At 35.4% G+C, this 13,253-nt stretch overlaps 1 protein-coding gene across 6 annotated transcripts in view; it reads left to right on the top strand.

Annotated features, from left to right (window-relative positions):
• Positions 1–13,253, top strand: part of RAP1GDS1 (RAP1, GTP-GDP dissociation stimulator 1) — a 202,532-nt gene that overhangs the window by 81,694 nt on the left and 107,585 nt on the right. For all 6 annotated transcript variants that reach the window (XM_006893072.1, XM_006893075.1, XM_006893077.1 and 3 more), the window contains exon 4: positions 8,058–8,183. In XM_006893072.1, coding sequence (XP_006893134.1) covers positions 8,058–8,183 — 126 coding nt within the window. The remainder of the gene's footprint in view (positions 1–8,057; positions 8,184–13,253) is intronic.

Raw genomic sequence — 13,253 nt, forward strand, 5'->3', positions numbered from 1 at the left:
AAAAAAAAGATTGGAGGAAGACTCAGTAACAGCCTTTTATATGCACATAATAACAAAAACTTGCAGAAGGTGAGGAGAAATTGAAATACTTGCTGTGGAACCTCAAAGACTACAACCTTCAATATGGATTCCATGTCAGCATCTGAAAGTTAGACAATAAATGTGACAGAAGAATTAATAATGTGTTTGAATTGTGGTCTTGGCTCTAAGTGTTGAATATAGGGTGGACTGCCAAAAGGACTAAAAAAATCTGTCCTGAAAGAAGTGCAACCAAAGTGCTCCTTGGTAAAACTTCTCACTCACTTTGGGTATATTTACAGGAGGAACCAATTTTTTGAGAAAAACCATTGTGCTGGGAAAGGTAGAGGGATCAGTGAAAGGGAGAAAGACCCTCAATGAAATCAATTGGTACAGTGTTTACTACAGTGGGCTTGAGAAGGATGGAAATAATGATGATAACACAGGATAAGGCAAGATTCCAAACTGTTATTCATTATACTACTATAAGTAGAAATTGACTTAGTGACATCTAAGAATAACAGTGGAGTCGAGTGTATCAGAAAGTGTGAGGATGGCACAGGATAGGATAGAGTTCAGATCTATTGGTCGTAGGGTCACTATAGGCTATATTCAACTAGATGGAACCTAAGAAGAAGAAGAATAGCATGTGCAGGCATTTCATTGTATAGATAATAACAAGCTATGGGTAACATTGTAAAGGGGAAATTTTGGTGCACTTTGTTATGCTCATGTGGAATGGATACATAGAGCAAGAAGCAGTCTTCAGCTGGAACAAAGGGATAGTAAAGTCAGGAAAGATGGTGTGTCATTGTTACATCTTCATACCTATTCAATCTGTATGCTCGACTAATTAAGAAACTGGACCTTAGGAAGAAGAATTTGACATCATAATTAGAATACTCATTTGGTATCTTATACTCTGCAGATGCCACAGTCTTGCTTTATTGAATGTCTAGAGAAACTGAAGCACTTTATAATAAGAATACTACTACAATGTTCAGTGTAAATTACATCAAGAAGACTAAAATCCCCACAGCTAGACTGAAACTCATTATTTAAAAAGCAAAACCATAAAATATTAAAGTTTTCAATGACTTCATCTTTCTTGGACCTACAAATGATCGTGAGAAGCAGTTGTCAAGAAATTGAATGATGTATTGGACAAATATGAAGGCTTCTTTACAGTGTTAATAAAAAAAGATGTCATTTTGAATACCAAATATGCATCTGACCTGAGCTGTGGTATTTTATGGAAATCATATTAGAAAGCTGGACAATGAGTAAGGAAGACTGAAGAAGCAGCAATGCTTTTAAGTATGGTATTGGTGAAAAATATTGCATACACTGTGGACTATGCATACACAAAAATATTGCATACACTATGGTCAGTAGAATGAACATACTTATATAGGAAGAAGTGCAATTAGAATGTTCCTTTGATGCTTGGGTGGCAAAATTTACTATGAAAACATAACCAAGACTGGTCAGTCCCTACAGAAGGATTTTATTCTTGGTTACTGGAAGAAAGGAAGATCTTCACAAAGAGGTATTGACTCAGTGACTGCAACAGTGAACTCAAACATAATAAACAATTGTGAGAATGGTACAGGCCATGCTTTGGGGGTTTTTTGTACATAGGATCTTTGTGTACAGTGTACCAACTAGAGGTTACATAATATACCCATCTGAAGCATGGTAACTTCATGTCATTAAATTTAGCTAGAGAAGCCTTCCACTAATAATATTTTAAAAAACAAATTGAAAAGCCAGAGGTTTTAGGACTTAATTTTCTCCTGGCCCTCGAAGAATATAACCAAAATCTGATGAGTAGACCAGCTTTCTTTTAATCTTCTATGCTGTTGATTTTCAGGTGACTCAAAGGAGTCTTATTAGCTTCCAGTTTTTCTTATAATTATTTTATCTTCCATTATTTAAAGAATACTTGTAACTATTAACTGTGTAGAGCCATATTTTAAAAGGTAAGTTTTTATCCTATGGACAAGTAGACTATAAGAAGAGAGAAATAAAGTAATGTTATAATCATCTAAAAACTAATAAAAATGAAGCAAAGCTATAGTCTTTCCTAAGGAATTTGATTTTATGAGTAATCTCACATTTCCTGAGAAATGAAGTTTATGAAAGAAATAAATTTCATTTATGAGTGTAATTGAGCAACTATTTTCTAATTTTTTTTATAATTTTTTATATGCCATACAGTGATTCCATTGTTGGAAAGTAGGTTAAAAGGATAATAAACCTCTCGAGCTATAATTTGAGATGGTACTATGTTCATTTAATATTTAGAATCTATTAAAATTTTAAGATGGCTATTAATTTAAAAATGTGGACAAGTATATTGATATAAAAGCCAAACTTCTCATCAGATGCTCTGCTAGGGAAGGAGGGGCAATCTCCTCCTGTACCAGACAGATCTGATTTGACGATATACACAAAATAATAATAAAATAAAATTTTTTTAAAAAAGCCAAACTTCTTGCTATTGAGTTACTTTTAACTCACACAACCCTCTGTCAGTTTTCCAAGACAGTAAATCTTTATGGTTGGTTTTTGTTTTTTGTTTTTCTGTGTCTTTGTAATAACCTTTCTGTCTCTTTATGGATGGTATCCTTGATGCTATCCTGCAACTTATCTAATCTTTGATCTTTAGTGTTCAGTGGTTCAAACCTATTATTATTTTAAAATTACCACTGTTATTTATTATATTTCATTCAACGATACATGGCTGAAAATGGAGTTTTAAAAAAGGATTCAGGAATGGATTTAAATTATCTTTCTTGAAAGGAAAAGTCCAAGATAACATTGTAACAGCAATTGTTGTTTAGGGAATTTATGAGTGAGAGAGCGAAAGGGTGGGGGGAGAGGAAGGAAGAGAGAGAGAGAGAGAGGGACAGAGCGAGTGTGTATATGCACACACATGCATGCATGCTCGCACATGCACCTGACCTTGAGTGCTTGTGAATGTGCTTTAATAGGAACAATGCCCAAAAGCTTTTGTTTCTGATAATGCTTCTAGATTAAAAACTCAGGAAACAAAATATTTCACTGTTGGCCCAGACAGTGGCCCAGATCAGGCATACTTTAGTCTCCAGCCTGATGTCACTGCTCTTCAGTTCTCTGGAGAGGTCCCTGACAGCTGACTTTCTCAGTGTAATTTGTCTCTTGATTTCCTGGCTGCTGGTACCAAGAGTATTGATTGTGGAGCCAATCAAACTAATAACAATCTCAATCTCTTCACAATCCATACTGATGCTGCCAATTGGCCCAGTGGTGAGAATCTTTGTTTTCCTTGATGTTGAGCTTCCATCGATATTGAAGGCTGCAGTCCTTGACCTTCTGCAGCAAGCACTTCAGGTCCTCCTCAGTTTCAGCAAGCAAGATTATGTATCTGCATAACGCGGGTTGTTGTTGAATCTTCCTCCAAACCTGATACCACATTCCTCCTCATACAGTTCAGTGTCCTGGATGATCTGTTTTGCATACAGATTGAAAAGGTATGAAGACAGATTACATCCCTGGCAGACACTCTTCCTGATTTTGAACCATGAAGTTCCTCTATTCTGATGGATTGCCTCTTGGTTCAAGTGTAGGTTTTGGATAAGCACAATCAGGTGTTTGGTATTCCCGTTCTTCTCAGAGTCAGCCACAGTGTGTTGTGATCCACACAGTCAAAAGCCTTTCCATAGTCAGTGAAACACAGGTAGACATTCCTCTGGTACTTTCTGCTTTCAGCCAAGATCCATCTACCATTAACTATAATATCCCTAGTACCCAGCCTGCACATCTGGCAGTTCTCTATTGACGTGTTCCAGTCGGTTTTGGATGATTTTCAGCAGAATCTTGCTTGCATGTGATATTAACAATACTGTTCAATAATTTCCACACTCTGTCAGTCTGTATGTTGAGAAAATTATTGGAGAAGCTTGATTCTATGAAGAAAATGTGGCAGCAGAATCAGAGGAGGATTTTTAAATAACCTTTGTTATGAAGATAACCTTGCTTGCTGAAAATGAGGAGTAGTAAAGTGCTTGCTACAGAAGATCGAAGACTACAGGCTCTAATATGGACTTCATCTCAATGTCAAGAAACAAAAATTTTCACCACTGGATCTATAGACAACATCATGATAGATGGAGAAAAGATTGAGATTGCCAATGACTACATCTTTCTTAGATTTAGATCCACAGTCTGTACATGTGGTACCAGCAATCAGGCATTCAGGAGGTATTTTGCACTAGGAAAGTCCGCAGTCAGCGGTCTCTCCAAATTATTGAGGAGCAGTGATATTAGTTTGAGGGCTAAGGTAAACCTGCTTCAGGTTTTGGTCTTTTCAGTCACTTGCTATAATGATGAGAGCTGGACTGTGAATAAGGATAACAGAAGAATTGATGCCTTTGAACTGTGGAGTTACAAAAGAGAACCTTGGATGGCAAAAAGAACAAACAGATGTATCTTGGAGTAGGAGCAGTCAGAGTGCTCCTTAGAGGCAAAGATTATGAAACTTCACCTCATATACTTTGAGCATGTTGCTAGAGGAGGCTATTCCTTAGAGAGCTAAATCATTCTTGGGAAGATGGGGGGGATGGTGAAAGAGAGGAAGACTCTCAACTGGCTGAACTGATACAGTGACTGCAGCAATGAGCTCACGTGTTTTCAGAGATGGCCCAGGATATGATAAAGTTGAGGGTCTATATGAGTCATACGTGACTAGATAGCACTGAACAAAAATAGCAGTTTTTATGGAAAGAGACTGCCCTTCTTTCTCTTGTGAAGTTCCTGGAGGATTTGATTTGGTGACCTTTTAGTTAGTAGCTCAGTATGTAGCACCAGTACCCACCACACCCCACTACCAAAGTTTCATCTTCAATAGAAAGTTATTAAATCTTTGCCAAATATATAACATAATTTGTTTTCTTGAGTGGGTGGTGAGATATGAAAACCTGGTGAGGCAATGTTCAAGTGCTCAAATGGTAACAAAACATGGGAAGTTTGGAAGAGGGATAAAGCATTCTCTTTTCCTGAAAATTTAGTCTTAGAAGAAACTTGATAAGACAGTTACACTTTCTTAGTAGGTTGCTGTGAGTTGAAACTTGACAGAAAAATTTTACTGGCATATGAGTTAATAAAATATTGGTTGGTCTTAGAAGTAATAAGGTTTGCCAACCTTGTAAATTCAAATTAGAGAAAGTTTTAAGGAATATAATGGTAAATAAGATGTTGTTGTTATGTGCCCTTGAGTCTGTTCTGACTCATTATTGTTGTTATGTGCTATTGTGTCACTTGGAACTCAAAGTGACCCTATATACAACAGCCCTAAACCGTACTCTATCCTGTGCCAACTTTATTGTCTCAGATACACCTACCCCATTACCCTAGTCACTGAGTCGATCCATTTTATCCAGGGTCTTCCTCTCCTGCACTGTCCCTCCACCCCAAACATTATGTCCCTCTCCATGGACTGGTCCCTCCTTGCAACATGTCCAAAGTATGCCAGCTGGAGTTTCAAAATCCTTGTCTCCAAAGAGCATACTGGTTTCACCCTCTCTAGGCTGGACCTGTTCAGTAAGATGTTCTGTAATTCCCAATCTTCTTCAAGTTAGCTACAGTTTGTTGTGATCCAAACAATCAAATACCTTTATATAGTCAATGAAAGACAGACATTCCTCTGGTACTCTACTTTCAGCTAAGATCCATCTAACATTGGCTGTAATGTCGCTAGTGCCAGAACCACTTCTTAACCCAACCTGCACATTGGACAATTCTCTGTTGAAATGCTGTGCCAGTCATTTTTTAATAATTTCCAGAAGAATCTTTCTTGCATGAGATATAAATGAAATCCATTGTTGAGATAGTTATGAACATATCTATGATATGTGATTATATTAGATTAGGAGGTGAAATTGGTTCATATAACAGCTCTATATATTGTACTGCAGGAATTGTAACTGAGGGAAAGTTAGAGAGGAAGGCTTATGAGACTAGAAGTAGGAAAAAGTAAGGAATGGACCCACTTGAAAAGATAGTGCTTCTTTTAGTAGGGTTGGTTATGACTCAAGAAATTAGCTCTTTGTTGATTGATTTTTTTTTTACTGAAATACGTTTTGATAAGTCATAATGTCCAAAGTGACAAATCTGTTACTGGTCATTGGTGATATTTCATCATGAAATATTAAAAATTTGTTTCTACTTAAGACTTTCATGTTATCATTAACTCATTACAATCAAGTTGATTTTAACTCATAGAGACCCTATATAGCATAATTGAACTGCTCTCATAGGCGTTTGACTGCGTGAATCATAACAAACTGTGGCTGACTCTGAGAAGAGTGGGAATCCCAGAACATTTAATCATGCTAACGTGAAACCTATACTTAGACCAAGAGGCAGTTGTCAGAACAGAGCGGGGTAACACTGCATGGTTCAAAATTGGAAAGGGCATACGTTAGGGCTGTGTCCTATCTCCATACCTTTTCAACCTGTATGCAGAGCAGATTACCCGAGAGGCTGGGCTCTATGAGGAGAAGTGCGGTGTCAGGATTGGTGGAAGATCTATTAATCTGCGTTATGCCGATGACACAACCCTGCTTGCCAAAACTGAGGAGGACCTCATGCACTTGCTGCAGAGGGTCAAGGACTGTAGCCTTCAGTATGGACTGAGGCTCAATGTCAAGAAGACAAAGATTCTCACCACTGGACCAATTGGCAACATCAGAATGGATAGCGAAGAGATTGAGTCAGCGGTCTCTCCAAATTATTGAGGAGCAGTGATATTAGTTTGAGGGCTAAGGTAAACCTGCTTCAGGTTTTGGTCTTTTCAGTCACTTGCTATAATGATGAGAGCTGGACTGTGAATAAGGATAACAGAAGAATTGATGCCTTTGAGCTGTGGTGCTGGAGAAGAGTATTGAATGTACCATGGACTGCCAAGAAAACAAACAGATTCATCCTGGAGAGGGTTAAACTGGGCTATTCCTTGGAGGCAAGGATTCTGGGGCTTCGTCTGACATACTTTGGACATATTGTAAGGAGGGACAGGTCCTTGGAGAGGGACATCATGCTTGGGAGGGTGGAGGGACAGCGCAGGAGGAAAAGACCCTCTATGAGGTGGATTGATTCAATGCCAGGTAATTGGGATTGTCAGAGGCAATGCGATTGGCACAGGATAGAGCAGAGTTTAGGGCAATTGTACATAGGGTCCCTATGAGTCGCAAGCAGCTCAACAGCACGTAGCAACAACAACATAGTGATTCCAAGAATGTAACCTATATGGCAGACTACCACATCTTTCTTGGAGCAGCTGGTAGGTTCACACTGCCAACGTTTTGGTTAATAGACAAATTCTTAGTGTATCACCCTGGTTCCTTGGTGTTGACAATAAGAGAATATTTTACTGTGAAACTGAGGAAAGTTAATTTGAAATGAAAGGAAGTTTAGTATTTATTTATCGACTGTGAGTTCCTAGGTTCAACTATAAGTAATGAGTAAACATCATAAAATGTTGTAATAAGTAATAAGAATGTTGATAAGGAGTAAGTGATTCCACAAGATCTTATGCACCAATGAAAAGGACATCTTTTTAAATAGTGACTGGATTATTCCAAAGAAATTTGAGTTTACTTTTTCATAACATTACAGTGAAAGTAACTAGACAAGTTGATAGCTTAGTTTAACTGTAACACTCTATCAGGCTTATAGAATGAATGTTGACAGTATTTCCATCATTGCTTTCAAATCACATCAAGTTGTTAAAAGAATGCGCAAATTATATCTTGTGATAATAAATTAAAATTCTTTGTGGTTTATGGTACACACTATCAGCAAAGGAAAATATAGCCTTATTCATATATATATATAAAATACTTAGTGGGTTGTAGCAGGTACTTTTGACTGGAAATATACCCTTGGATAGTAAAGATGCTTTAAACATTTTGATAGTAGGTACTTATTTTATAAGCAAGTTGCTTTATGTAACCTGAAAATCTTCAGATTCTTAATGAAATGGTCCTTTTTCTTTTCAGAATTCATGCGAATTCCATGTGTGGATGCCGGATTGATATCCCCCCTGGTGCAGCTACTAAATAGCAAGGACCAGGAAGTGCTACTTCAAACAGGCAGAGCTTTGGGAAACATATGCTACGACAGCCGTAAGTATTGCCATATCAATAATACCCTTGGCAGTTTTTATTTAAAAATAAGGATTTTCAGATTAATTTCATTTTTGGTGTTAGCATTGACTTTTCTAGACTGGCCCAGGAATTAATATGGATCAATATGATGGAAATTTAAGCCATATTATTCTTAACTGAAAAGTTACAGCTAACATTTCTTTTTCCTCTTACCTCATGAAGAATCTACTCTTTCAGAGGAAAATATATTCTTTTTGGTGAAATAATATATTATTTTGATGAAATTGTGGCCTTTCAGTTTTGAAAAAACTATTTTTAACTTAAATTTTATTGATATATCAGAAAAAGAATGATTTTTGAAGTCTTTTGAAATTTCTGAGATTGTTTGATTACTTAGAATTTAAAAGAACTTTCATAAATTTTTTTGAAAATCTAGATTTCCCAGAACATTTGTATTGACTCCATCCCAGTTTGCCATTATGTCATTGTCATCCTCACCACCTTCTATAATATATGATTGTAGTAGGCAGAGAAGTGAAGTGTTGTGTATGAGTTTATTACAAGTATGTTGCATTTTTATGTTGCATTTTTTAGTTCTCTTTTCTACTTCTATGTAGACCAAATACAGAAAAATCTTAAGTATATTCAATTTAATTTGCCTTATATGGTGGCATAATCCACTGTGAGTTGTACCAATAACCCAAAGGGGTACCTCAGATAGTTTAATCCACCAGCAGGTCCCCAGGAGAAGTATGGCAGTCTCTTCTGTAATTTACACCTCCAAAAGCCTGCTGGAAAGTCAGAATATATAGAATACAGAATTAACTAAAAAACTGATTTATACCCATCACCCTGGTCAGATAGGAAGTCATAAACATTTTGATGGTTAAAGCTATAGTTACCAGCTGTAACTTGTCTAAAGCAGTAACCTTAACAGTAAAGCTAGCCTCATTTGTTTATCCTTTGTTTACATTTTCTGGGACTTGTTCTGAGTAAATTGGTTGTGTTAATATGAATCTCCATTACAATTTCCAATCCCCCTTATTGCTTGCAGATTTACCTGTCAGCACTTTCATACTAGTTTCTCTTATGCTATGGTATTAACTTATTTCTAAAACGTTTATGTGTTTAAATTCTTTATATTTTCCATGAAGGATTTTAATTGAACAACATAGCTTATAACATTGGCTCTCAAGAATAGACCATTCAATACATATTTGATGCAATTATTTTAACATTATATATTAAAAATATCTCTGCAGTGGTAAAAGAGTGATGGAATGAACATGAAGAGTATTGATTGTTACCACTTTTGTTCTGAGTTAATACTAGTATTTGAAAATACTGAAAGTGTTCTTTATTAATTTTTGCTTGTTTCAACACAGGGACTGTAATGTGTTTTAAGTACTCTGTCTTGGAGTTTCATTTAATTTTGGAAACATAGAAGAAACATGTACAGTGTTATTTTGTCTCATGTTGCTATGATATTTTGGGCACAGACTTTTTTTATTTTCTGTGTACTCTAAAGAGTAATAAATGTCTAATTAATAAAATTAACATTCTTGATACTATTGAAACTTTTTGTTATAGTGTTTATCATGTCTTTTTACGCTATTCTTCAAAGTATAAAGTTGTATCAATAAAATTTTCAGAGTTTCAGTTATAAATATGTAAATGACATCACTCAGTTCAATGGAAATTACAGTTAAATGGAAAATTACGCATACAGGCTATCTTTTACACTTTTAATATTTTTAAAAGGGAAATTAAGTCAGTAGTCTTAGAAATCAGTGAATATCAGATGTAGCTAAGTCTTGTGGTGAAAATGTATTCATTGTGCCATACTGTCTTAAGCATGTAATTTTCATGATTTTTAACCCATTTATTTGAAATCAGATGTTGTGAACATCTTAGTACTTTCTCTCGAATAATCATATATAGAAACACTACCATGCCTGTATTTGAATTGAAAAATGATCTAAAAGTTGTCTGGTGGATTTTTAAATGTACTTTAAAAGCATTTCTCATTGACTTTTGTGACAATTAGGATCTGTAAGAAATCTGAAATAGACATATTTAATGATTTCTATTTTAATTAATATATAAATCACCTTCCTCCAAACAATATAATGCTTTCTTTTTAAGAAGAGAATAGAAAAGTAGACATGGAATAATTTTCCTTTCAAAGAAAATATATTTTAAAGGTCACATGTTGTATTTTTAAAGTCACAAATGTATTAGAGCAATAAAATTTACTTAAAATAAAATTTTATGAATGTCTAAATGAAGACTTTTTTATTGCGAGTTTTTTTCATATTAGGCTTTCCATAGATAGAGAAAGGGATGTATATAGAAAGTATTATGAGGAATTCAGTATTGGAAATAAACAGTTTGAGATATTTGTACATATTTTCTTTCATTTAAATACTTTAAGTATTTGTTAGGATATTTCAGTTAACATAGGATGTTTGAAAAGAGGAGAATTTTAACTGTGGAAGGAAGTATACTTAGCATAAAATCTATGAAAGAAATAGGTCAAATTTTAGTTTCAGCAGCATTAATGGTGCCCATTTTAGGAACTCTTCCTAATGGAATAAAACTGCCTTATATAATCTTAACATCAGGCAACAGAATGATATCATTGTTAAATAGGACAGAGAGAGACTTTGTTGCTTATGGACTTTTTGGGTCTTACTCTCTTTCTTGCATGTAGAGATGAAAGAATTACTGGCAGGGAATGTTTTTCATTTAAAATGTCTGTGCTCCTTTCTCCCAGAGAATTGCTAAGGCACTTCAGTTATGGATTCCTCTTTTGACACATCCAAATAGACTTCTGGTGTAAGCACTATTTTAAAACTTTATATCCTTTAACTTTGTTAAAATAGTTTCTCAGGAGAAATTTGACGTCATTTAGATCAAAATAGGGAGAAATATTTTGTATTTTCTTTGGAAAGAACTTGGTACAGTTGTGTTTGTGCAGGTCTGCCCTTCTTTCAGAGCTTAATTTTGTTTCTACAATTATACATCTTAAGTTGTTAATATATTTAAGTGACCTTATTTTTTTCAATAGTAAGTATCATTTTATATTATTACATATATATGGAATGTTTAAGGGATAAGTTGGTTATTAGAGACTTAATTTTCTCTCTTAGATGTTATTTCTTGAAGTCAGCAAATAATTGATATTCAATCAACTGATTAAAAGATACTAAGTAGAGGTTAAAGAGAAATAATTACATAAATTAGATTTCTGTGACATTTTATACTCCAGAGGAGAAGTGATACTGAATCAAATTAGTATATATTAAAGTTAAAGAAATATGCCTATTTATATAAACAAAATTAATGTATATTATTACATAATTCTATTACTGGGAAGAAAAATACTCATTTAATGAGCTTATATGGTATGCTGCCTTAGGTAATACATTGTTGTTGTTAAGTGCCGTTGGACTCATAGCAACCCTATGAAGGAGAGTCCTCGACGCTTGGGTGCCTTTCATCCTCTCTCCAGGTTCATAGGGTTTCTGGAGTCAGGCTGTTATGGAAGTGGATGCCACTCCTCCTTCCAAGCGTGTTTTAATCGGGGAGCTCCACCCCACTCTGTCCGCATTGGGTAGCCAGCCATTAACGCATTTGACACATCAGTGTCACAGTGCTCAGCCTCACAACAGCCACAACTGACCGCCGTATGGCAACTTGTACACCGGGGCTATAAGACCTAGAGGAATGTCTGAACAAAAACAATGAAAGACAGGCCGTGGATTAAAAGTCACCCACCTTTGGCTTGGTAGCATCACTTTCTGTCCACTGCATTCTATGGTGTAATTATTAAAAGATATTTGCAGCTATTTCTCCTCATCTTTACTGACTTCCAATCTAAGCTCTAATTCTAAAACTGTAGCTACCTGTGTTCTTCTATTTTTCATAGGGTTTTCAGATGCCTGGTATTTCAGAAGTAGATGACCAATCCTGCTTCCTAGTCTGTCTTAATTTGGAACTCTAATCAAACCAGTCCAGCAAGGATAACCTTTCTGACATTTGACACACAGTAGCTTAGCTTCCAGCATCACTGCAATCTACAAGTTACCACAGTACTGCAAACTGACAGACAAGGGCTGTACTAATAGGAACAAATGATAAACAGACAAAGATAGAGGTAATACAAAGAATCACTATATCAAAATCTTGCACACTAATGACTAAATAAAGATCAAAATGGAGCTTTGAATATTAGACTTGTCAAAGACACTATTTGTGAAGTGAAATAAATTTTGTCTACCTTACTCACTTCAAGTATAAGTAGAAAAAATGACCAAATATATTTGTATATTAGAATTATTCTGCCACGCCCAAGACATGCAATCTGAACCCACCAGTTGTTACATGGGAGAAACATGGACATTCTCTTTTGATGTGATTTACTGCTTCTGAAATCCTATTGAGGATCAGCAGCTATGTTCAACTCAAGAGTATATAACAAAACTATATACTAGTGATTCTAACTAGGACGTTTGGCTTAGTGGTAAGGAGTTGCACTGCCAGCCCAAAGGCTCATGGTTCTAATCGACCAGCTGCTCAGTAAAAGAAAGTTGGGCAGTTGGCTCTTGTGCAATTTTCTGCCTCTGAAACCGTGTTGGAGCATCATCTGTGAGTAGGTTCTCACTCAAGGGAACTATAAAAAGGATAAAGAATTTCTAGATCTGATCTTAAAATGTTGAAAAATAATTATACTGTTTTATCCTTTAAATTTGTTGCATAAATATATATTAATACAGTTCAGATATACATGAATAATCAGCATGTATTTGCAGCAGTTGTATTCAACAGGGAATTAGTTATGTTCTGGAATTTAAAATAAATGGTGATTTCATTGTTGCCATTTATTTGATTGTTATTAAAAGATTTTTCAGGAAAATAGATTTACCTTACTCTTTCTAGCATTCAGCTTTATAATAATTATATGTATTTATATATACTGGAGACTAAGGTACATCTGATACAGGCCATGGTCTTTGCAATCACTTGTTATGCATCAGAGAGTTGGACAATGACTAGGGAGGATAGAAGGAGAATTGATGCCTTTGA

Source organism: Elephantulus edwardii, unplaced genomic scaffold (genome assembly GCF_000299155.1).
Source record: "Elephantulus edwardii isolate Elephantulus edwardi_28Jun2011 unplaced genomic scaffold, EleEdw1.0 scaffold00122, whole genome shotgun sequence".
NCBI classification, from domain to species: Eukaryota; Metazoa; Chordata; class Mammalia; order Macroscelidea; family Macroscelididae; genus Elephantulus; species Elephantulus edwardii.